Genomic DNA, 25949 nt, shown 5'->3' with positions numbered 1-25949 from the left:
TTTTTATTCCATCAATTCCTGGTGCCTTGTTCTTTGCCAATTCCTTCAATGCACCTTGGACTTCCTTCTTCAGTATAATTGGCTCTGGATCATATGCTACCTCTTGAAACAGTTGAACATTAACCATTTCATTTTTGTACATTTTGAATCTGATGACCACATGGTTTATTAAGCCAGAAGTGACTAATTGAAGAGGAAAGGTATTTTATTCACTGTCAAAAAGAACATACCCAGATCAGTCATGAGGTACAATGCTGTCTGTGATAAGATAATATCCATGCACCTACAGGGAAGCCCAGTGAATATCACTATTATTCAAATTAATGCACCAACCACTAAAGCCAGTGAGGAGAAAACAGAAGAATTGTACCAACTTCTTCAATCTGAATTTGATGAAACATGCAATCAAGATGGATTGATCATTACTGGTGATTGGAATGCAAAGGTTGGGAGCAAAGAGGAAGGATCAGTAGTTGGAAAATATGGCCTTGGTGACAGAAATGATGCTGAAGAACGCATGATAGTATTCTGCAAAATCAATGATTTATTCATTTCAAATACCTTCTTTAGACAGCATAAGAGACACATGGACCTCACCAGATGGAATACACAGAAATCAAATTGACTACATCTGTAGAGAGAGACGAAGGAAAAGCTCCATATCATCAGTGAAAACAAGGCCAGGGGCAGACTGTGGAACAAACCACCAATTACTCATATGCAAATTCAAATTGAAGCTGAAGAAAATGAAAAAAAGTTCACAAGAGCCAAAATATGACCTTGAATATATCCCACCTGAATTTAATGATCATCTGAAGAACCGATTTGATACATTAAACACTAAAAACCGAAGACCAAAACATCATACACAAAGAAAGCAAAAAGTCATTGAGAAGACAAGAAATAAGGAAAAGGTCAAAATGGATGTCAGACGAGACACTGAAACTTACTCTCTAGTGTAGAGTTGCTAAAGCAAATGGAAGAAATGAGGAGGTCCTAGAGATGAACAGAAAATTTCAAAGATCAGCTCGAGAAGATAAAGCCAAATATTACAACAAAATGTGCAAAGATCTGGAGCCAAAAAACCAAAAAGGAAGAACACGCTCAGCATTTCTCAAGCTGGGGGAACTGAAGAAAAAATTCAAGCCTTGGCTTTCATTATTGAAGGAGTCTCTGGGCAAATTATTAAATGATGCAGAAAGCATGAAGAGAAGATAGAAGAAATACACAGAGTCACTGTATAAAAAGGAAATATTTAATGTTCAACCATTTCAAGGGGTGGTTTCCTAGAACCACAGAATTATAGATCTTAAGACATTGTTAAGGATTATCCAAATTCTTTCTTTAAACTATATAGAAGGGATTCGCCTTCTATTTCTGGGCCTTTTCTACTTTTTCACACAAGCTTATCTCAATATTTTCTCTCAAATATCAACTACACAATAAAAAAATAGCTTTTGAGTACTTGGCATGTGTTTTGTAGTATGATGCATAAATTCAATTGTAAATATATAAAATAATGTTGTACCTAATAGAGCATAATAAAAGCATACCCACTCCACTGACCCCAGTTTTGAAATGGTTAACTGTACAAATTTTGATATCTGAGACATGAGTTGAAATTCTGACTCCAGAACTTACATAGATGGAGTCTTGGATTTAAAGAATTCTTAATTTCTCTAACTCTGTTATTCCATACTGAATATGAATAATGTCAAACAGTGCCAAACATATTCAAAATTGATAAATGCCATTGTCACTTTATTATTACAATTTCATTGTTATTAAGTTGAATAGTAAAAGTATTTTCTAAAAAATCTGTTTTTCACTTTAACGTTTGAAATATCCTTAACTATATCTTGAAGTCCTGGTATGGCACTTTAGGATAAGCACTGGATGGCTACAGCAAGGTTAACAGTTCAAACCCACCAGTTTCTCCTCAGAAATTCTATAAAGGGTCACTGTGAGTCATAATCAATTCAATAGCACTTAGCAATAAAACTGCATCCCAGTGAGAATTTCCAATTAGTTGATAAAGTTACATATTCAAAAAGGCTTCCTGCCCCTTATTGCAGACAGTCTAGCTATTGTCATTGGAGTTTATCTGTATGGTGTTAGAAAAAACTCACTACACTGAAATCAGACTAACAATACCCTATGTGTAAGTCATTGAGTAGCTCATTGATTGGGGGGAAATATTTTACCACTTGGAGCTACAGTTAACTGTCCAAGCTCTCTTCTATCACTGTATTTGCATTAAAATAAAGGCTACAACAGAAAGCATAGTATAACTCTGGTAGTATAGTGGTTACGAATCAGACTGCGAACCTTAAGTTCTGCAGTTTGAAACTACCAGCTGTTCCGCGGGAGAAAGATGAGGCTTTCTGCTCCCGTAAAGATTTACAGCCTCAGAAATCCTGTACAGGGTCGCTATGAGTCAGAACCGACTCCACAGCACATAACAACGACAATAACAACAGAAAGCATAACAATTCCCATGTCAGGTAGTTGTTTCCCATCACAGTATACTTATGTTTATATTGGGTTAACCTTCAAATTTATTTGTATTTCTTGGCAAAGAGACAAGTCCAAAATTGGCCTTTGTTATGGGAAGGAAGAAGCTATCTTGAAATGTTTGAACTGTGGCAGTCATTACCAAAGAGGATATTCTATACTTCATTAGATTCGTGCTCATGCTTTGAATGTAAGCTATCTGTTAAAGGTCATCATTGCTCAAGTCTTTATAACCCGATGACTGAACGTCCTTGAACTAGTTTGCAATGTTCTATCTAATGCTAGGAGCATAATCAGCACTCAATATATCATTGACTTAACTTAACACATGGTTGTGTGGGCCTGGATGTCTTCAAACACTTCATGTGTGAGGAGCAAATACTTTGTAGTGATTAGAGAAGTGGATCTGGAATCAAGTGTACACGTTTCCTATGTTCCTCACCATGAGGAAATGTCAACCAGTACTTCTAAGTGATTCATATTTTCCCCAAGGCATCTTTGGGGATGGAGGTAATACAACATTCTACTAAATTTGCTCTCTCCTCATGTAGGGAAATAGTATTCCTTCAAAATCTGAAGGTTTCAAGAACTCTCCAAATGCAATTACTCTTAGTCCTATTCATTTTTCATTCCACAAATATTTTTGAGCACCTGCCTGATGACAGCTAAGCATGTGTCATAGGAACCATTGGAGTTCAAAGATTGAAACATCTCTTCATCAGATGTGGTCACTAACTCTTGTCTTTTATGGCTTTTGAACTGCGGTGTAAATGTGTACTCAACTCCACTTATCTTCTCTGACTTTTATCAAGCATATACCTAACCCAGATATGCCAGCCTCAAGCCCCATCCTAGTCCACTTATTTTATTTTCCAGTGCATTCACTCCATTCTTCAGTTGACCTCAAATCTTCAGAACTTCCTTAGTTGTTCCTGACCAGTCTGCCACAACCTCAAGGTATCCTTGATGTAATCCTTTGAAAACATATTCCTTGTAGGTACAGAAGGTGTACAGTAGCTATAGCCATGGAGTGAAGAGACCATAGATATAATTTAAACTAAACTCAACAAACTTTTATACTATAAAGAAGAGAAAAGTAACAGAAACCAGTCAGCTTCCAGATTTTTCATTTTTCTTAATAGAAAGTCATCTTCATTTTCAATAAAACTAGATATAGCATGTCTTAAGTATTCTTCCACATGCACATACATGAAAAATAATAAAAGATCCTTTGCTAAACACACAATTTTAGATGTAAATCAGCAGGTGTAGAGTGGCAGAGGCTTTGATTCCAGCAGTGATCCAGTGAGCTAAAGAAACTCCTCAGCTTCACTGAAAATGAGAGGGATGAACTAGATGACAACTGAGACAAGCTATAAAATCTCTGAATCTTTCAAAATAGGAAACACTAGACTGTCAACACTAACCTTTCTAAAATATTGATGTTGGAGACCAAGTAGATAATATGAGTTGAACATGCAGATCTGTATTGCTTTATTTTATAACAAATTGTGATCTAACTTATATAATTTGACATACGGTATCATCCTATCCTTATTAGCATTTTGACTTTACAAATGAGGAAAGAAGGTTCGGAAGTTTAGAATAATTTACCAAGGTTACATATTAGTCAGTGACAGAGTTCAGACTCCAACTCAGATTTTTTAATTAAATTAAACTCTTTCCACCCAACTCAGGCCTCAGGTTCTTTTGCATCCCAGACTACTCATAGAATGCACCTGACATGCTTAGGAATTTTGACACCAAAATGAAATATAATACTGTCCTCAAGTGCAGGGGACTGTTTGTCTGTGATATGACCAATATTAATCCCTTCCTGATAAGAATATTTGGAACCAACGTTTTATGTACCAATAAAGATTTTTAATTTGTAAAATCATTTCAGCTACAGAGCTTTTACTTCCATTTGATGAAAGAAAATATCAAAGTCAATGATCATACCAAATTAAAACAATTCTTGGGAAAAGAATTGCCATATATAGTTGGTCTATACTTCAAATGACTTAGTCCTTGGATTCTGAGACAGAGTTTTTTTAATCTGAGCTCATTCACAATTTGAAGCACTTTCCCCAAAGATGTTTCCAAACTACTTATCTACAAAATTAATGATAATTGGACACAAAATAATATTTTCATTAATTATCAATGATTTACCCAATATAGTTTGATGTCTTATCCTCTGGCAGCTAAATTAACAAATATTCCCTCAAATAATCTTTAAAACCAATGACATGAATGAATTAGGAATTTCTTCAACTCGTTCACTACCTACAAAGCTGCTTTACTTCTTTGGGAGTCTGCTTCATTCTTCCTTATTGACTGCCTTCGAGTCAGTTCTGACCCATAGTGACCCTTTATAGGGTTTTCGAGGAGCAGCTGGTCAGTTTGAACTGCCGACCTTGCAGTTCAAACTCACCTTGCAGCCCAGTGTATTATCCCACATAGCCATATCAGGACTCCTGATGCTTGGTGGTGGTGGTTATGTGCCGTGGAACTGGTTCCGACTCATAGCTGCTTAGGCAGGATGAAATTAGGGAGAGAAAGCAGATAAAATGCAGCTCCCTGGGCAGGTACACTTTCCACCAGCCCACAGAAATTACCATATTTTTCACAGAGAATTAAAAACAAATCAGTAGTTTAAAAAGGAGCTCTGGTAGCGTAATGGTTACGAATAAGGCTGCTAACTTCAGGGTCAGCAGTTCAAAACTACCAGCTGTTCTGTGGGAGAAAGATGAGGCTTTCTGCTCGTGTAAAGATTTACAGCCTCAGAAACCCTGTACAGGGTCGCTATGAGTCGGAATCGACTCCACGGCACATAACCACCACCACTTTAAAAAGTATTTGATTCCATACAAATTTTACCAGTGTTTGCAGAAAAGAAGCTCCCGAATCCAATGCTAATTTCATTCAAATTTATTCCAAATATAGCCCAGACTCAGTTTATTAAATATCACTTTTTTATTTTTTTGTACCCCTTGCCCTTTAATTCCTAATTTATTTCTACCCAGTAAGAAGCAGTCAGGCAGTAAAATAAAGAAAGTTACTCGTTTTCATCCTCTACAACCTGCCCTTTACTTCATTACTATCCTTTCATTGCTTCCTGAGTGGAGTCATCCAACTTCACTATCTGTTCCTGGCATTCATAGTTTCAAGACCATGACTGGAAAATGCACAGGCTCTATTAGAAGAATTGAGCTGAAAAATTCTGAAGGATCATAGCATATCAAAAAGCTCAAAAAAAAGAAAATTACTATGAGAAAACCAAAATTTTGAAATAAAAACCTGAAAAGAGAAGGGGAAGAAACCAGAAACTAATAAAATATTGCCTAGGTTTAAACTGTATGATTTTTATTTCTTTTTTGTCTTTAAAAAACATCCTATTTTATTTTATATCTTTTCAAATCTATATTTCCTTAGAGAATCTCATGAAAATTGCATACATCAATCAACTGCCTCAGGGGAACTTAAAGACAGTGTTTTAAAACTCAGAGTTAAGTTACAAAGTACTATAATGGGAAGTTAGGTTATTATAACAATAAAGATCATGACAATGTAAAGTAAAGAAAATACTAGTTGAACATAAGATCTCATCAAACAAATACTGACCTCAGACTAGTTTGTCTCTTTTATTTCCTATAGTAGATTATGTATATAATGGAGAATACTGGTTATATCTTTAACTTGAAAAGTTCCAGTTAAGAAATTTGAGTGTAACTGGCTTTTGCACAAGTTATTATTCCTTCCCCAAAGCCATAAATCAGAAAAAGAAGAAGAAAAAGAAACTTACCCAGAAAGAAATGAAAATAGCAAAGAGGAGAAACACTCTGTCCCACCCAGCTCCCCACACTACCCAACCTCTGGTCACAGCTAATATTTCATGCCAAGCTCCTGATCCTTCTCTCCCATTTATGGCCAGAAGACACGTTATATATAGAAACAGGGGAGTGCCTTTCCCCAAATTGATACCTGCATAATAAATCGTCAGCCAGAACTTGGAGAGAAAAAACTTCTTACTCAAGATAGAAAAGTAAAAAGTATCAACACAGAATCACAAAGTACACTTTTCTTTTCACAGCAAAATTCATGACAAGTTAGTTAGTTACACAAGAAATAAAAGAAGGGGAAGAAATTGAATGTTATCCCTACCTGGCTGTCGTGCCAACTCACTTTAATTTCTAAATGTAAATGTTCAGTCATACTTTCCATTCTTTTGAGTAACAAGCCCCCCTCGCTTATAAATTGAGACTCCCACCTGAGTCTAAACAATTACCTGAATTTCAATAAATACTTTTGCCACTTATTAGCCAGGTTAACTAAGTTAAGGGATACTGTTAGCCATGGATGAAGAAAAGTTTGCAGCCTCTGTAGATTTTTGTAAATTTATGTTGTTTTTGTTAATTCCATAAACAACTCGTTTTTACTTGATTTCATCCTGAGGTTAATTTAGTCCGAGCTGCCTACCTAAAAGATGATCTATGCCTAGTCGGCAAGTTATGTCTTTTTATAGTTATTACCACAGACAAACACTGTATCTGAACAACACAGATAACTGTAGTGTGTCCATATTTTTGCACAGAATGTGTTCAAATATAATAAGGTATAACTGGACAATTGTGTGCTGTAACATGGCATACAGTGCCAAGAGAATATGTTCTCTGGGGATGAACACTGGTCTCAGAATCCAAGAGTACTGTGTTAAAATCGAAGCTTTCCTTCAAGAGATGGAGGACTTCAGTAAACTATCCAATTTCTGTAAGTCTTAGGTTTCACTTCTGTAAGATAGGTTTAATAATAGCTGTCTTTTAAGTTTGCTGTGGAAATTATAGAAAAGTAAGTAACAAGGGAGCTTTAAGAAAAAAAGTATTCTTACATGTGGCATACATGAAAATAGCAAAGAACTAGTAAAATCAGTCAATAAATACACTAAATGTTATAGACCCAGAACAAAAGCCATTACTTTACTCATCTGGTGGTTATGTGCTGTGGAGTCAGTTCCAACTCATAGCGACCCTGTACAGGGTTTCCAAGGCTGTAAATCTTTATGGGAGCAGAAAGCCTTATCTTTCTCCCACTGAACAGCTGGTAGTTTTGAACTGCTGTCCTTTAGGTTAGCAGCCTAATTTGTAACCACTACACTACCAGAGCTCCTTCATCTGAGAGCCCCTTAAATACTTTATCAGAGCCTATATGTTTTTAGGTCGTATTTCCTTTAGTACTTCCATGAACTAGCAAATAATTTAATAAACAGTTGTTGACTGAATAGTAAATAAACAAAAGTAGTAGACCTAGTATTTTGTTTATCAGCATCTCTTCCTTAGGGAAATCAACCATTTCCCTCTTCCATGTGATGAGCTACCAATCATGATACTCTGTTCCCACATCCACAAATGTGGTCACATAATGCAGAACAACAATTTCAATGTCCTGCATTTGTCAAATGATGCCTCAATTATCTGATTCTCACTCCTAGTCACTTGTGAGAAAATAATCTTACCCAAGAAGGAGATATTTTCCTAAAAGAATCCATAGGCTTACTATTTTAAATTTTAGAATTGCTTAGGTTCCTCTCCTGTGATACAGAAGGCTCCTTCTTTCGAATACAGTATCTGAGAATTCTGGAATGTTATGAGTCACTGTGTGGCACAAAGGTTTGTGCCTGGAGCTGTGGGTTAATGTGCTGGACTGCCAAGGTCTGTTTGAACTACAAGATCTAAGGTTCAAGATCACCAGCTGCTCCTCAGAAACCCTATACAGGGTCGATGTGGGTCGCAACCGACCCTACAGCACTTAACAACAACAAACATAAAGAAGGAACCATGCTGATGCAGCAGTTAAAGAGCTCAGCTGCTAACTGAAAGTTTGGCTGTTCAAATCCACCAACAGCTCCTCAGGAGAAAGAAGAGGTCTTAGGAATTCTATGCAGCAATTCTATTCTGTCCTATAGTATTTCTGTGACTCAGAATGGACTTACCAGCAGTGAGTTTACTAACCTATAAATTGACGCTTCACACTCACACAGCAGTACTGAAGAAGAAAAGTCTCACAATCTGCTTTTATAAAGATTACTGCAATAAAAAAGAAAGTATCCTACAAAGCAGTTATACTGCGATGCAGGAGGTCACTATAAGTCAAGTGGTGTAAATGGCTAAGTGTTAGACTACTGACTGAAAAGTTTGCAGTTTAAATCCACACAGACACCTCAGAAGAAAGGTCTGGGTATCTTCTTCCAAAAGATCACAGTGTAGAAGACCCTATGGAACAATTCTATTTGCAACAATTGTGGTTACCATATCAGAACAACTGGAAAGCAACTGTTTGGTTTCTTGCTTTTATAACCATATTACTTATAGAAGCAAGGACTGAACTGGGACAATGGCAGATTCCTGTCCTGAAGAGAAATTAAATTTCCTTTGGAGGCCAGGAACTTATCTCCCTCATTCTTTCATTATGTGGTTGTTGCATATCATCGAGTCTGTTCCAATTCACAGCCATCGTGTATAGGGTTTCTGAGGAGTGACTGGTGAGTTTGAACCAACAACCTTGCAGTTAACAGTCCAGTGCTCATCCTGCTGTCATTATCCTCATTGAGATTACTTTATTAATATTCAATATTTAAAGTGAACCTGCATGCAAACTGAAACCAATAAGAGCCAAGAAACTGAGAGAGACAAAACTCAGGCAATATTATTAAAGACCTCAAGATCCAACCATTCTCCACTATCATTTTCCCAAGTACATGAACTTCTTTGCTTTATCTACTTTTTATTGTTGTTAAGTTCTATGGAGTCTGTTCCAACTCATAACAATGCTGGGTAAGGTTTTTGAGAAGCGACTGGTGGATTTGAACCACCGACCTTGAGGTTCAAGCTGATCTTACAGTCCAGTGCTTTATCTTACAGCACCACACAAGGACTCCAGTAACTTAGAGTTAGGTTTTTATCCTGTGCCACCAGAAGAATTCTGTCTAGTGTAAAGAAAATAATTCTATCTAATGGAAAATAATTTTAATGCTAAATACACATGCAGAATTTTCAGGTTGTTAAAGTGGTCGTGGAGTGGCATTAATTAGAAACATCAGATGACATCAAAAAGGGGACTCAAATCGGAAAAGTGAGATTAGAAATGTTATTAGTCATTTCAACTATACAGTATAAAGACAAATAATCTTATTAAAAATTAGGAATTTTATTACAGCACAGAGTCAAAACCGATATGCAATGCATAAAAAATATCTTTAAAATATTTGGAAAAAATATATATATAAGACATTTTGTTAATTTTCATGGAGTCTCAAGAAAGCAAAAGCATATATATGATGTAATGCATTTTGGAGTCCTGGTGTGGGTCTATGGGATAATGCACTGGACTGCAAGGTCAGTTTGAGTTGAAAGGTCAACAATTCAAATTCACCAGCTGCTCCTCAGAAACCCTACATAGTGTCTCAGAGTTGGAACCAACTTAATGGCACTTAACAACAACAATGAATTCTAGAAAATTCTGTCTAAACTTGTCAAATCTTCTTAAACTTTCTATTGTGATGTGAGTGAAGGAGGTTTCCAGAGCAGATCATCAGTTTTCCATTCAACAAATCATACTCTTTATTTCATCTCACTGACTGCAACATGTAACATGACTTGTACCGCTCCTTCCTTGTGTTTCTTGTTTCCATTCCTTCTTCTTTCTCCATACTTCTGGATTCTGTCCTTATGTAAATGCTGTCCTTTTGATCTTGAATGGTTGACGATTCTATGGTGTGTGTATCTCACTAGTGTTGTTGTCCTTCCTATATACCTGTGTGTTACTTAGCTGAAAATTGAGCAATGGGGGTAAGTTAATTCTAAACCTGAATGGTTACCAAGAACCACAGTGTCACGAGTACCGATCTATTAGGAGTTTTGTTCCACATTTTCTCCCTTTATATGCAGGACCTTCTAATGTGATTACTTTCAGAGCAGTTGGAAGTGGTAGCTGGGCACCATCTAGTTCTTCTGGTCTCAAAGTCATGGAGACTGATGTTCCTGTGGTCCATTAGTCCATTTGACAAATTGTTTCTAAACATTTTCAAATGTCATGACTCTTCTTTCCTTTCAACAGGTAGAGACCAAGAGTTACAACTTAGATAGTTGCTCATGAACTTTTAAGTTTCCAGTTGCTACTCATCAATGTAGAACATTGCCTTTGTTACATATGTTATGCCAATTAAACTGGTCAAATTGCTAATGACCATTTTATGTTAAAAGAAATATAGGCTTACCAATAAGGAAGTTTCAAAATTCCAGAGATCACTGAAGTAAAATAATATTTCCTACTGGAAACAGCATTGGCATGGCAGCTAAGAATTCCAAGATTTTATTTTAAGCTTTGTTCCTTATTAACTGTATGATGTTTGCAATGTTTATTAGCCTTTATTTATTCATCTGTGAAATGGTTTCCCACAATGTTCTACCACAAAGGTAAGATAAAATGGCATTAACTGCCAGTTTCTGGTACATGTTGGAACTTCAAAGTCATTACTCCCATCCTCACAGTAAGAAAAAATATATATATAACTGAAAATCAACAACTATGCTTAAATTTAATTTTATCTGGATCCATAATCAATGCCCATGAAACCAGCAGTCAAAACAGCAAATGGCATATTGCTTTGGGCAAATCTGTTGCAAAAGACCAAAGATATTGTTTTGAGGACTGAAGTATACATAATCCAAACCATGATATTTTCAAGCTTCCCATAAGCACTGGACTGCTAACGGAAAGATCAGCTGTTCAAACCCACCAGCCACTCCTTGGAACCCTTAAACAGGGTGGCTATTAGTCAGAATCCACTCAAAGTCATTTAAGGACAACAGCATATGCATGTGAAAGCTAGAAAATGATTTAAGAAAAACCAGAGAAGAATTGATATATTTGAATTGTGGTGTTGATGAAGAACATTGAAAGTATCAGAGACTACCAGAACAAACAAATCTGTCTTGAAAAAAGTACAGCCAGAATGCACCTTAGAAGTCAGGATGGCAAGATTTTATCTCATGTATTTTGGACATGTTACCAGGAAGCAAGAGTTACTGGGAAAAGACGTTATGCTTGGTAAAGGGTCAGGCAAAAAAAAGAGGAAGAACCTCAACAAAATTAATTGGCACAGTGGCTGCTATAATGGGTTAAAACACTGCAACAATTATCAAGATGGTGCAGGACCGAATGGGGTTTCATTCTGTTGCACTTAGAGTTTCAGTGAGTCTGAACCAACTGAATAAAAATAATAACAGTAACTCTTATATCCATCAAAAAAATAAGGTCACAAGACAAAATGTTGCCCCCAAACTTAGTAGCTGGTTTCAAGTGCAGTGTAGCCATTTCTAACTCACAGAGAACCTGTATAGGGTTTCCAAGAAGCAGCTCGTGGGTTTGAATAATTGACCTTATGGTTAGCAGTCCAGTGTTTATCCTACAGTGCCACACACATTAGGAGTCCAAAACAGAGAGATAGGCAGCAAAAAAAAAAAAAAAGTGCAGGAGCAGAAACCCACAGCTGAAGCTATTAATACTGGTGTGAGCTTGTAAACTGGAATTGAAACTTTCTGGAGATTCATTATGGACTAACTTCAGAATTAAAAACTACAGCAGGGAATGGAGGATATCTTAAGGATGCATTTGTTCTTTTATGAGTTTTGCCCCAGAGTTAAGATCTGAGAAAAATTCAATGTTTTGCCAGGAAGAAGAGGGGAAAACCAAGCATATTTTAAATACCTTTAGAGTTCTCTCTTCCTTTAACAAGGCCATACCTCTAGTTAAATCATTTTTTCAAATTTTAACCAATTTGAGAAAGTACAGATACTTAATTCAATCCCCATCTAGCCATCTGTCTTGCATAAGGGGAGGAGAGAATGACTGAAAACCACTTGCTAAGGCTAAACAGCCCAGGGACACAGGTTCAATAAAAGTCTGAGACCAGGTCATGGGACCATAGATTCCCCCACGCTCGCCACATTCTAGGGTTCCTATATAATACCAAAGAATTATAGTGACCACTCATCTGTCAGTTTGTCATACTTTGTGCAAAATATTGAATGATGCAGGAAGACTCAAAAGAAGATAGAAAGAATACAGAGTCACTGTACCAAAAAGAATTTGTTAATGTTCATCCATTTCAGGAGGTTGATCAAAATTGATAGTTCTCAAGGAAGACATCCAAGCTGTACTAAAGACATTGGCGAAAAACAAGGCTCAGGTATTGATAGAATACCAGTTGAAATGTTTCAACAAATTGATGTTGTGCTGCAGGTGCTGACTCATCTATCATAAGAAATTTGGAAGCTAACACCCTGGCCAATCCATTGGAAGCAATACATATTTGTGCCCATTCAAAGAGAAAGGTGACCCAACAGAATGAAGAAACCATAAAGCAATATCATTAATAGCATGTGCAAGTAAAATTTTGCTGAAGATAATTCAAAAATGGCTATAACAATACAGACAGGGAATTGCCAGAAATTCAAGCCAGATTCAGAAGTTGGCATGGAATGAGATATGGCATTGCTGATATTAGATGGATCTTGTCTGAAAGCAGAGAATACAAGAAAGATGTTTACTTGTGATTTATTGACTATGCAAAGGCTTCTGACTGTTTGTATCATAACAAACTATGGATAACATTGTGAAGAATGGGTATTCCAGAACACTTAATGGTGCTCATGAGGAACCTTTACATAGAACAAGAGGCAGTTGTTTGAACAGAACAATAGGATATTGAATGACTTAAAAGCAGAAAAAGTGTGCACCAAGATTATATCCTTTCATATACTTAACTCAATTTGTGTGCTGAACAAATAAACCAAAAAAAAACTGTATTATATGTTTTCTCTTATATTATGATTTTATTTATTGGTACAGTTGTGAGAATTTTTGTTTTCTTTGCATTGAGGTACTATCCATATGAAGTCTTTGATCTTCTTCAGTAAGTATTTCAAGTCCTCTTTGTTTCCAGCAAGAAAGGCTGTATCATCTGCATATTGAAAGTTGTTAATGAGTTTTCCTCCAATTCTAATGCCACTTCCTTCTTCATATAATACAGTTTTTTTTCAACTACACTAATGGTGACTATACATATGAACCTTACCAAATGGAATACACAGGCATTAAACCAATTATATTTATGGAAAAAGACAATGGAGAAACTCATTATCATCAGCCAAAACAAGGCCAGGAGTCAACTGTGTAACACACTATCAACTGTGCATATGCAAGTTCAGGTTGAGGGGAAAGAACATTAAAATAAGTCCATGTGAGCCAAAATAGGATCTTGTATATATCACATCTCAATACAGAGACTATTTCAGGAACAGATTTGACGTACTGAACTCTAATGAATGAAAACTAAACAAGTTGTGGAATGACAGCAAGTACATCATGGATGAAGAAAGAAAAAGGTCATTTTAAAAAAGGAAAGACAGACACATTGGCTACCCAAAATGGGGGACTGACACAGGCAAGAAGTGACTGGCTTACAAGCTTTCTATAGGGAACCTAGCTCCAGAGGATACAGGGAAAAGTAGAATCTCCACTAAATTGTTTCCAACCTGTCTGGATGGGGTTAATAAAAGGTGAGGGGGATAGGACTCCTGTGGTTCAATAGGGAATGATTGATATCAGATCTGACAATGAGTGTTGGAAAGGTAAATGTAAATGTTTGGTAACAAAAGGAGGGGAGTGGATGATTTTGCAGTCCAGGAGAGGAGATCCCTGGAACCATCAAGGGAGAAAAGTGAAGTGAAGTGCAAGCCCCTGTCCATGGAGGCAGTGACACTAGGGATGGAGGCAGAGACGATAACATGGACAGAAAGAGGAGCTTGAGACTCTGGATTCAGGGAGGGAGGAGGTCTGGGTGCTGGCGGCCATGGGCAGGCATGTGGGGTGTACCCTTGGATTGTTTGATGATGCATGCAAGGAATTGTGATTCTTGCAGTGAAACAAAATATGATAGGATGAATATAAAGATAGGGTTCACCCATGTAAACTAACACATAATTCACAATAAAAACTTTAAAAAAAAAAAAAGGAAAGAAAAGATCAGAAAGGATATCAGGAGACCTTCACATAAAATTTTGAGTAACACCTTAAGAATACTATTATAAACAGTATACAAAGTAGTGTTACAATGAAAATGCAGAGTGCAAAGATCTGGAGTTAGAAAAACAAAAAGGAAGAACTTTCTCAGTATTTCTCAAGTTGAAACACTTAAAGAAAAAAAATCAAGCCTCAGGTTGCAGCATTAAAGTATTCTATGGGCAAAATATTGAATACTACAAGAAGCATCAAAAGAAGATGAAAGGAATGCACAGAGTCACTGTACCAAAATGAACTGGTTAACATTCAGCCATTTTAGAAGGTAGCATATAATCAGCAAGTAGTAGTATTGAATTAAGAAATCCAAAAAACACTGACGGCATTAGTGGAAAGCAAGACTCCAGGAATTGACAGAATGCCAACTAAAATTTCAACAAATTGATGCAGCGCTGGAAGCATTCACTCACTCTATGCCAAGAAATGTGAAAGACAACTACCTCACCAACCAACTGGAACAGATCTATATTTGTACTCACTCCATAAAAAGGTGCCAAAACAAAACATTTAAATTATCAGTTATCATCAATATCACATGCAAATAAGTTTTGTTGAAGATAATTCAAAAATGGTTGCAACAGCACATCAACAAGGAGCTGCCAGAAAATCAAGCTGGATTCATAAGAAGGCTTGGAAAGAGGTATATCATTGCTGACATCAGATGGATCTGGGCTGAAAACAAAAAAAAATACCAGAAGGATGTTTACTTGTGCTTTATTGACTATGCAAAGAAATTTAACCATGTGGATCATAATAAAGTACGTATAAAGATGCAAAAAAATGGAAATTCCACAACACTTAATTGTGCTTATAAGGAACCTGTGCATAGATCAAGGCAGTTGCTCAAACAGAACAAGAAGTTCAATGTGGTTTAAAATCTGGAAAGATGTGTTACATCCTTTCACCATATTTATTCAATCTGTATGCTGAGCAAATAATTACAGAAGCTGGACTATATGAAGAAGAATGGACATCAGATTTGGAGGAAGACACAGCAGCAACCTGTGATAGGTAGATGACAACTAACCTTCTTAACTAGTTTCTAATATAATCAACTCATAGCAACCCTGTATAGGCTTTCTGGTGCTGTACATCTTTGCAGGAGTAAAGATAGTACTGCAATGATCTGTCTCTCTACTGACTACCAAAGGATAAAGTGAATCAATTCTGTGAGAAGCTAACATCACTCAAATCCATTATGATATTTATTTCACAAGGTTAGTCTTTTGAGCAAAATTTACAAGACATTTCAAGCAATGAGTTCAACAGAATAAACTGAAAATTTGAACATACCACAGATAGCCAAGTTACTGTAGTTATCAAACACATTTTAAAATATCTGTGATTAGTATTTTCAAAAAATAGATCATGAGATTAAAAAGTTTATCAGAGAACTGGAAATTATTTTAAAATGAAAATTCTAGAGCTGAAAAAATACAATTAGTGATATTAGAAACTTAATAGACAGTTTTAACAATACTCTGGAAACAGACAAAAAGTAAACTAGTTAGTGAACTAGAATATAGGTCAGTAGAAGACACCTAAATTAACTGCAGAGAGCAGAAGGAATATAGAGAAAAGAGCATCAGATTTGTGTGAGATGTTTAGAAAAAGTCTAAAATACAGATCTACAAAAGGGGGAAAATGGCAACTGAAAATATTCAAAGAACTACCGACAGAATTTTCTAAAACTAAAGATGCAAAATCCCAAATTCAAGAAGCACTAAAATCAAAGCAAAAAAATACAAAGACATATTATAGTAAAAATTACTGAAAAACTTAAGCAAAAAGAGAAAATATTGAAATTAGTAAAATAGAAAAGATACACTACCTTCAAAGAGTAACAATACAACTTATAACTGACCTAATCAACTGAAAATGGTAGTAGCAAGAATACACTAGAATGCTAGCTTTAAAATGTTGAGGGAAAAAAAAAAAACTACCAACTTCTACACTCAGAAAAGAAAAAAAAAAGCCTTCAAAAGTGAAGACATATTAAAGAATTGCTAATTAAGGAGTCCTGGTATAGCGCTGTGGGTTAATGCCTAGACTGCAAGGTCAGTTTAAACCTCAAGGTTAGAAGTTCAAGCCCACCAGCTGCTGCTAGGAAACCCAATACAGGGTCACTATGAGTTGGAACCATCCCGATGGCACTTCACAACAACAAAGATGTTAAAGTGAATGGGAAAAAATGAGGAAGTTAAAAGAGTTGAACAGAAAATTACAAAGGACAGCTCAAGAAGACAAAGTATAATCAAATGTGCAAAGATCTGGAGTTAGAATACCAAAAGGGAAGAGCATGCTTAGCATTTCTCAAATGAAGGCTTGAAAAAATTCAAGTCTCAACTTTTAATATTGAAGGATTCCACGGACAAAATTATTGAATGGTGCAAAAAACACCAAAAGAAGATGGAAGAAATGCACAGAGTCACTAAAAAAAAAAAAAAAAAAAATGGTCGATGTTCAACCTTTTCAAGAGATAGCAAATGGTCAAGATCCAGTGGTACTGAAGGAAAAAGTCCAAGAACAAGGCTCAAGGATTGATACAAAACAAATTGAAGTATTTTAACAAACTGACATAGCACTGGAGGCACTCACTCACCTATGCCAAGAAATTTAGAAGAAAGTCATCTGGCCAACTGATTGGAAGAGATCCATATTTGAGTACATTTTAAAGAGACGTGGCCCAATGGAAAACAGAAATCATAGAACAATATATCATTAATATTGCATGCAAGTAACAGTTTGCTAAAGATAATTTAAAAATGACTGCAGTAGTACATCAACAGGAAATTGCCAGAGGTACAAACCAGATTCCAACGAGGATGTGTAATGAGTGATATTATTGCCGATGTCAGATGGATATTGGCTGAAAGTGTAGAATACTAGAAAACTGTTTATCTGTATTTTATTAACTACACAAAGGCTTTCAACTGTATCTATAATGACAAACTGTAGATTACTTTGTGAAGAATGGGTATTCCAGAACACTTAACTGTGCTCATGATGAACCTATACGTAGATCAAGAATCAGTCATTTGAACAGAAAAAGAAGGATCTTGAATGGTTTTAAATCAGGAAAGGTCTGTTAGAGTTGTTAACTTTCATCATACTTAAAACATTTACTGATGAAGATCAAAGAGCACAGCCTTCGGTATGGATTACATCTCAATATAAAGAAAACAAAAATCTTCACCACTGGTCCAACAAACAACATTCTTATCAATGGAGAAAAGATTGAAGCTGTCAAGGACTTCATTCTTCTTGGATCAACTATCAACATTCATGGAAGCAGCAGTCAAGAAATCAAACGACATATTGCATTAGTCGTATCTGCTGCACAAGACCTTTTTAAAGTATTGAAGAGCAAAGATGTCAGCTTGAGGACTAAGGTGCGCCTGACCCAAACCATGGTATTTTCAATAACCTCATATACATGTGAAAGCTGAACAGTGAATAAGGAAGACCGTAGAAGAATTGATGCTTTTGAGTTATGGTGTTGGGGAAGAATATTGACAGTGCCATGGGCTGGCAAAAGAACACACAGACCCTTGTTGGAAGAAGTACAGCCAGAGTGTTCCTTGGAGACCAAGATGGCCAAACTTTGTCTCTCATACTTCAGGCATTTTGTCAGGAGGGATCAGTTGCTGGAGAAGGATATCATGTTTGGTAAATTGGAGAGTAAGAGAAAAAAGAGGAAGACCCGCAATGAGACAGATTAGCCAGGTGGCAACATCAGTGGACTCAAGCGTGGCAACAATAGTAAGGTTGGCCCAGGATTGAGCAGTGTTTTGTTCTACTGTGTATAGGGTCACTATGAGTCAGTACCAACTCAATAGCAACTAACAACAACAACATAAAACTGCAATAATCTGCTTTACCCGTATATACTCAGCCTCTCTGAAATCTGTTCTCCACTCTAAAGATCAAACAAATGTCTCAGTATGGAACTCTGAATAAGTCACCCTTCATCCTTTAAAACCATTAATACCTTAAAATAAATACCAACATGCTTAATATGTAAATCCTTGTATGATCTAGCCAACAAGTTCATTCCTCATCATTGTTTTAGTTATCCAGCGCTGTTGTAACAGAAATACCACAAGTGGATGTTTTTAACAAACAAAAATTTATTTCCTCACAGTTTAGAAGACTGGTTCAAATCTAGACTCTAGCTCTAGGAGAAGGCTTTTTATTCTGTCAGCCTGGGTGAAGGCCCTTGTTTCCTTTCAGCATCCATAGGCCCAGTGTTCCTTGGAGATCACCACATTTCTTGGCATCAATCTTCCCCTGGATCTATGAGTTTCATAGTGCAGAGGCCACATATCCAAAGGATGCACTCCATTCCTGCTCTTCTTTCTTGTTGGTAATAGGTCCCTCTGATCTCCGCTCACTTATCTCTCCTTTTACTGTAAAAGTAGAAGGTTTTGGCTGGATGGCGGATCAGGGAGAAGTGCAGTGAGGATCTCTGTAGCAATAACACAGGATATCAGATGAAGTAGATTCAGGGGATGATCCCAGAACTCTGAACCACATATAAAGGAATATTTAGAAAATTTGAAGGCTTACAGCCAGTGGAATTTGTAGCAGACGCAAGAAATCCAGTGATTGCAGAACCTCTCACCTCAGTGGCTCACCAAGTGGCCATCTTGGGTGAGACTGAGTGGGAGAAGGATCAGAGCCACTGTGGACTGATGCATGACCGATCCTTAGAGATAAAGGTGTAGACATTCTTTTTGTTGTTGTTGTTGTTTTTTTTATCTGTTCATTGGTCTCTTACTGTCTGCACACCTCCATTCTGGTGACTAGAGGGGATGCCAGAGCTAATGAACACCCCTCCCCAACCCAAGAGCGTTCTATGATGCATGTACACAGATCTCCTCAACAATTAAAGAAGCAGTTACCACTTAAAACCAAACAACAGCACAAAATGGCCACAGCTGGCCCTGAACTGTTTATCAGTAGGAAAAAAGTCTGAACAGCTTATGGAGTGGAAGATGGACAGACTAAAAAGGAAACAGGCTGAAAAATAAATTCTGAGTTACATCATAATGACCAACAGTGGCATCTTGAAATTTCTCAGGTGGTCTTGAAGGAAAGAAGCTGAGAGAGAGATATTAAATTATACCCATATTTGGCTACAGAATTTTTTTTTTTTTCTCTTCTCGCTTTTCTGTGATTATAGACTACAGTATCCAATCTGTCTTTTTGATATTGCTGTTTTGTTTTTTGGTTTCCTCTTTACCTTTCTGAGGCTCTTTTTCTTCCTATATTACCCAAGAAGAAACAGTAACAGTGGTCATATAGTCAAGCTACAGTCACACCCTATAAAATCCTACCAACTAAGCAAAAACCAATAACAGCTGCTATACACCAAGTAGGCAGCCAAAACCTGCAACAGTTACTCTGAGTTAACCAATAAGAAGAGTGAAAGGAAATCCCATCTCCTGATCACATCTACCTGGAGGAAATCAGAAAGCATAATAAAATACCAAAACATACACTCATCAAGTATGTCTGTTGTTGTTAAGTGCCTTCGAGTCGGTTCCGACCCATAGCGACCCTGTACAGGGTTTCCGAGGGTGTAAATCCTTACGGGAGTAGAAAGCCTCATCTTTCTCCCGCAGAGCAGCTGGTAGTTTCGAACTGCTGACCTTATGGTTCGCAGCCCGATTCGTAACCACTACGCTACCGTATGTCTATGTACTAGAAAACTACTGTCTATGCACTAGAAAAAGAAACAGATGACCATATCAGCACATGTCCAAAAACAAGATAAAGTGACTGAGACAAATGAGCTGAAGATAAACCTAGACTCGTTTTATATTGTGTATGTGATAGGATTAAGGGTGTTGTATACCACTCTTAATCTTTTTACTGGTTTATCATATCGATCATATCAAGGGAATCATTATTTCTCTGTCATATTACATCATTACATAACTGCCAAACTGACATCTGACACATATTTTGAGATGGGGGGTGGAGGAAACAATATTCTATCCAGGTCAACCACTCTTTGTACTTTTGATTTAATTAAAGCTCTTTGCTTCCTCACTCTGTAGGGTCTTTCACATCCTTTTCATTAAAATGTTTTTCTAGCTGCCATCCCTCTCCTTTCACTGGGTTTGTGATATTCCAATTTCAGCACCAAAGCAATGTTTTAGACACCTTGTCTGACTCCATTGTTGGTTAGGTTTCTTTTTTTCTTCAAAAACTCATGGTTCTTGCTTTCTTATCTCTGTTTGTAACAACGTATTCATTAGGTGATTCTCTTAATTAGTGTAACTCACTGACTAGACTGTGAGCACTAAATGCTTTACTCATCATTGAAATCTGAGATCCTAGATCAAAACCTTACACACAGAATGCACTCAACTAATATTTCTTTACTAAATAAATAAATCAGATAAATTTTAAATAATTTATCTAATGTTCTCCTTTAATGTTAGAAATAAATTTAATGGTGATAAAAGTAAGATACTTTTCTCAAACTTTCAGGCAATTAGATTGTTTGGTATTTGGATATTGCTCAACATCTCTGTTATGGAAACCAAAGTTTTTCCTCTTTTGTAAATCTAAACATAACCTCGGAAACCTGGCAACAGATCCTCACTATGTAATTTGCAGCTATCATGTGTACATTCTTTTTGACCAGACCTCCAATGTATTCATCAACAAGATGTGGGTGTTAAGACCTACATGCTCAAGGCCATGGAGGACAGGCACCCCACCTTACACTGAAGTTAGACTTTTCCCTGAATTGTAATGCTCAACTGAATTTGACAATGAACATTTTCTTGGTAGATAGGAACACTAAATGTTTGAGGATCTAATGCAGATATGAGTAGGAAACACTGAGGTTTAGGTTATTTACAGTTTTTACAGACAGCCACAAATTTGCACATCTGGATAAAATTCAAGACTATAATGTGACTCAACTCAATGTTTGTGTTTATATTTTGAAAGTATGAGAACATTCATCTGATTGAATTAGAGTTGTATTACCTTAAACTTTCTTCAAAATTATCTGTACTAAGTAACCAAAGATTTATTTAGAGACAGTGCTTGGTATAGATTTATTACTTCACTTTGTTGATTTGGTCAAAGAAGCTCAATACACATTTTTAAATTATTATTAAATGTAAAAGCACAGATTTTATCTTACACATTTTATTTATAGTTTTCTCTATATATGTATGATTATATTTGACCTTGAATTGATAGGGAGTTTACCTCTGCAATGACATTGTTATTGTTATTATTAACTGCCATTGAGTTGGTTCTGACTCATAGCAAATCTGTATCGGGTTTCCATAGAGCAGCTTGTGGATTTGAACAGCCAACCTTGCAGTTAGTAATCCAGTGCTTGTGGCACAGCAAAAAAGGCCTTGAACTAGTTGTCAAGGACACCAGCTTCAGGTGGGGTTTTGTTTGTTAAATCTGTTGTTGAAGCTATATAATTTAGGGAGATTATCATTAACTGCCCTGGGCCTTGGTTTCTTCATTTCTAAAGTGAGTGCTGCATTAGCAGGTCCCTGAGAATCGTTCAAGACCCAGTACTCTGAATTTTAATTCTGAGTAATCATGCTCAGTGAAGGGAGCATTACCACACATGAACCAAATAACCAGCTGCCGGGCTCAGAAAAGGATCTAGGAAATAGAAACCAGAACAGAGACTGACCAAGCCAAAATAAAATTCCATTCTTAAAGGGCTTAATGGCTTAAAGATTACAAACAATGTAACCAAGCCATGTGTTTATAAGAATAGCGGTTGTAATAAAATAAATATGGATTGAAGGCTTAAGAGTACATTTAGCTCGCAGAGGTGGCCCTGTCCAAATCAGAGCACGAGACAAATCACTTGCCTCCTGGGCTCCAGTAGAGTGGGTGGGAGTTGTATAAAGACTATGATAGGATGAACTCCAGCCAGCCGACAAGTCTCAGAACTGGAAAGAGCATTAGATATCAAGTCCAGCCTTCATTTAATCCTACAATTATGAAAAGTGAGGTTCAGAGATATGAAAAAGTAAATAAATAAATAAATAAATAAATAACATGATCCCATGTATATCTTCATTTTCAGACCATTGTGTTTCATTCAGGCCCTTTGGAGAAGCTGGTCCTTACTGGAAAAGCATACAAAGCCAAAAGCCATAGGTCAAGGTCACATCCAGTTCAGTGCATGATTGTTCAAAACTCCATTTCATGATGACACAGCCAGACATGAGTAGGGAGGCATTTGTGTAAATATGCATGGCTGCAAACCAAAAGGTTAGAGGTTCAAGTCTACTCAGAGTACCTTAGAAGAAAGATCTGGCAATCAACTTCTGAAGAAACTGCCATTGAATGCCTTCTGGATTATAATTCTATTCTGACATACATGGGTATTCACATCGAATTAAATTCAACAGCAAGTGGTTTGGGTTGCTTATATATAAATAAAGTCTGCTGAGAAAACCCTTAAGTCTATATGCTTGGTTTGGCAGGGTATATCTAAAAAATAAACTCTAAGGTCAAATGCTTCCTAAATAAATGAAAATTTTAAATGGCCAACAAAATCCAGTGTCACTTAATTAGCATTTCTTTACATGGTTCTACAACCTATTCCTTATTTGTCACACTGTAGTGGCTTTCATGTTGCTGTGATGCTAGAAGTTATGCCACCTGGATTTTGAATGTCTATAGAGTCACCCATGGTGGGCAGGTTTCAGATAAAATTTGAGACTAAGACACTCAGAAGAAGGAGAGGAAGACTACTTGTGAATGTTTAGCCACTGAATACCTTATGAACATCAGTGAAACACTGTCAGAATAGCACAAGAGTAATAAATATAGAAACATGATGAATAGCACCAGAATATCACCAGATACAGTGCCGGTAGATGAGCCCTGCTGATTGGAAGGCACTCAAAATACAACTGGGGAAGAGCTACCACCTCAAAGTAGAGTTGACCGTGAGGGCACCAATGGAATAAAGCCTTCAGGACCTTCTTTTGCTGATGGGACAAAACTCAAAATGAGATGAAACCGTGGTAAACAACAATTAATCATTGGAACATGGAACATATGAAGTATGAATCTAGGAAAATTGGAAATTGTCAAAAATGAAACATAATGTATGAAGATCAATCTCCTAGGTATTGTTGTTTGTTGTTGTTGAGTACCGTCGAGTCAGTTCTGACCCATAGCGACCCTGTACAGGGTTTCCAAGGGTGTAAATCCTTACGGGAGTAGAAAGCCTCATCTTTCTCCCGCGGAGCGGCTGGTAGTTTCGAACCGCTGACCTTAAGGTTCGCAGCCCGATTCGTAACCACTACGCTACCAGAGCTCCTAGGTATTAGTGACCCGAAATAAACGGCATTGGCCTTTTTGAATCTGACAACAACATGGATTACAATGTGAGGACAAATTGAAGAGAAAGGGTGTCACATTACTCATCAAAAAGAACATTTCAAGATCTATCTTGAAGTATAATGCTGTCTGTGATAGAGTAATAGTCATACATACAAGGAAAACCAGTTAATACCACTATTTTTCAAATTTACACATCAACCACTAAAGCCAATAATGATGAAATTGAAATCTACCAGCTTCCTCAGTCTGAAATTGATCAAACATGCATAACAATATATTGATAATTAGTGACAATTGGAAGGCAAAGGTTAGAAACAAAGAGGAAGGATCAGTTATTGGAAAATATGGTCCTGCTGATAGAAATGATGCTTCATATTGCACGATAAAATTTGCTTCACTGCAAATACATTTTTTAAACAACATAAAAGATGATTGTACACATGGACTTCACCAGGTGGAATACAAAGAAATCAAATCAACTACCACTGTGGAAAAGTTCCATATCATCAGTTAAAGCAAGTCAAGGGGCAGACTGTAAAACAGACCATCAGTTGTTCATACATGAGTTCAGGTTCAAGCTGAAAATAATTTAAACAAATCCACGAGAAACAAAATATGATCTTGAACATATCCTTCCTGAATTTAGAGATCTTCTCAAGAACAGATTTGATACATTAGACACAAATTACCAAAGGCGAGAAGAGTTGTGGGATGACAGCAAGAACATCATACAGGAAAAAAGCAAAAGGTCATTAAGAAGGCAAGGAAGAAAGAAAAGACCAAAAGACCAAAATGGATGTCAGAAAGGACTCTGACACTTGCTCCCCAGAATAGAGATGCTAAAACAAATGGAAAAAATGAGGAGGTGAAAGCACTGAACAGAAAATTTCAAAGGGCAGTTCCAGAAGACAAAGGCAAATATTATAATAAAATATGCAAAAATCTGGAGCTTGAAAACCAAAATGGAAGAGCACTCTCAGCATTTCTCAAGCTGAAAGAACTGAAAAGCAAAACATTAAGTCTCAACCTGAAATACTGAAGGATTATTTGGGAAAAATAGTTAATGATGTAGAAAGCATCAAAAGAAGATAGAAGGAATACTGTGTATTCACTAAACCAAAAAGAAATAGTAGCTGTTCAACCAGTTCAGGAGGTAGCATTTGATCAAGATTCAACGGTAATTAAGGAAGATGTCCAGAGTACACTGAAGGCATACACAAAGAACAAGACTCTGGGAATTGATGGAATACAAATTGAAATCTTTCAACAAACTTATGACTCATTGGAGGCACTCACTAATCGATGCCAAAAATTTGGAAGACAGCTACCTGACCAACTGATTGGAAGAGATCCATATTTGTGTCCATTCCAGAGAGAGGTGACCCAACAGAATGTTGAAATCATCAGACAATATAATAAATATCACATGCAAATAAAATTTTGTTAAAGATAATTCAAAAACGGCTGCAACAATACATTGACAGGGTGCTGCCAGAGGCTCAAGCCGAATTCAGACAAGGACATAGAATGAGGATGTAGAATCATTGCTGACATCAGATGGATGTTGCCTGAAAGCAAAGAATGCCAGAAAGATGTTTACCTGTGCTTTATTGACTATGTCAAGACTTTTGACTTTGTGAATCATGACAAGCTATGGACAAAATTGCAGAGAATGAGTATTCCTTAACATTTAATTGTGCTAATGAGGAACCTGTACATAGTGCAAGAGACAGTCCTTTAAAGCATAACTAGGGAACACTTAATGGTTTAAAATCAGGAAAGGTTTGTACCGGGATTATATTCTTTCACCATATTCATTCAATCTGTATGCTGAGAAAATAATCTGAGAGATGGATTATATGAAGAAGAACATGGCATCAGGCTTGATAACAACCTGTAATACACAGATGATACAACCTTGCTTGCTGAGAGCAAAG

General features: G+C 36.7%; 1 protein-coding gene across 1 annotated transcript in view; it reads left to right on the top strand.

The window, feature by feature from the left end:
• Positions 1–10355: 10355 nt before the first annotated feature.
• Positions 10356–25949, top strand: part of LOC102825629 (ubiquitin-40S ribosomal protein S27a-like) — a 21868-nt gene continuing 6274 nt past the window's right edge. The window contains exon 1 of the mRNA XM_006866723.1: positions 10356–10361. Within this exon, the coding sequence (XP_006866785.1) occupies positions 10356–10361 (6 nt within the window). The remainder of the gene's footprint in view (positions 10362–25949) is intronic.

The sequence above is a fragment of the Chrysochloris asiatica genome, unplaced genomic scaffold (assembly GCF_000296735.1).
Source record: "Chrysochloris asiatica unplaced genomic scaffold, ChrAsi1.0 scaffold00095, whole genome shotgun sequence".
Lineage (NCBI taxonomy): Eukaryota > Metazoa > Chordata > Mammalia > Afrosoricida > Chrysochloridae > Chrysochloris > Chrysochloris asiatica.
This window is presented reverse-complemented; position numbering and strand designations above follow the sequence as displayed.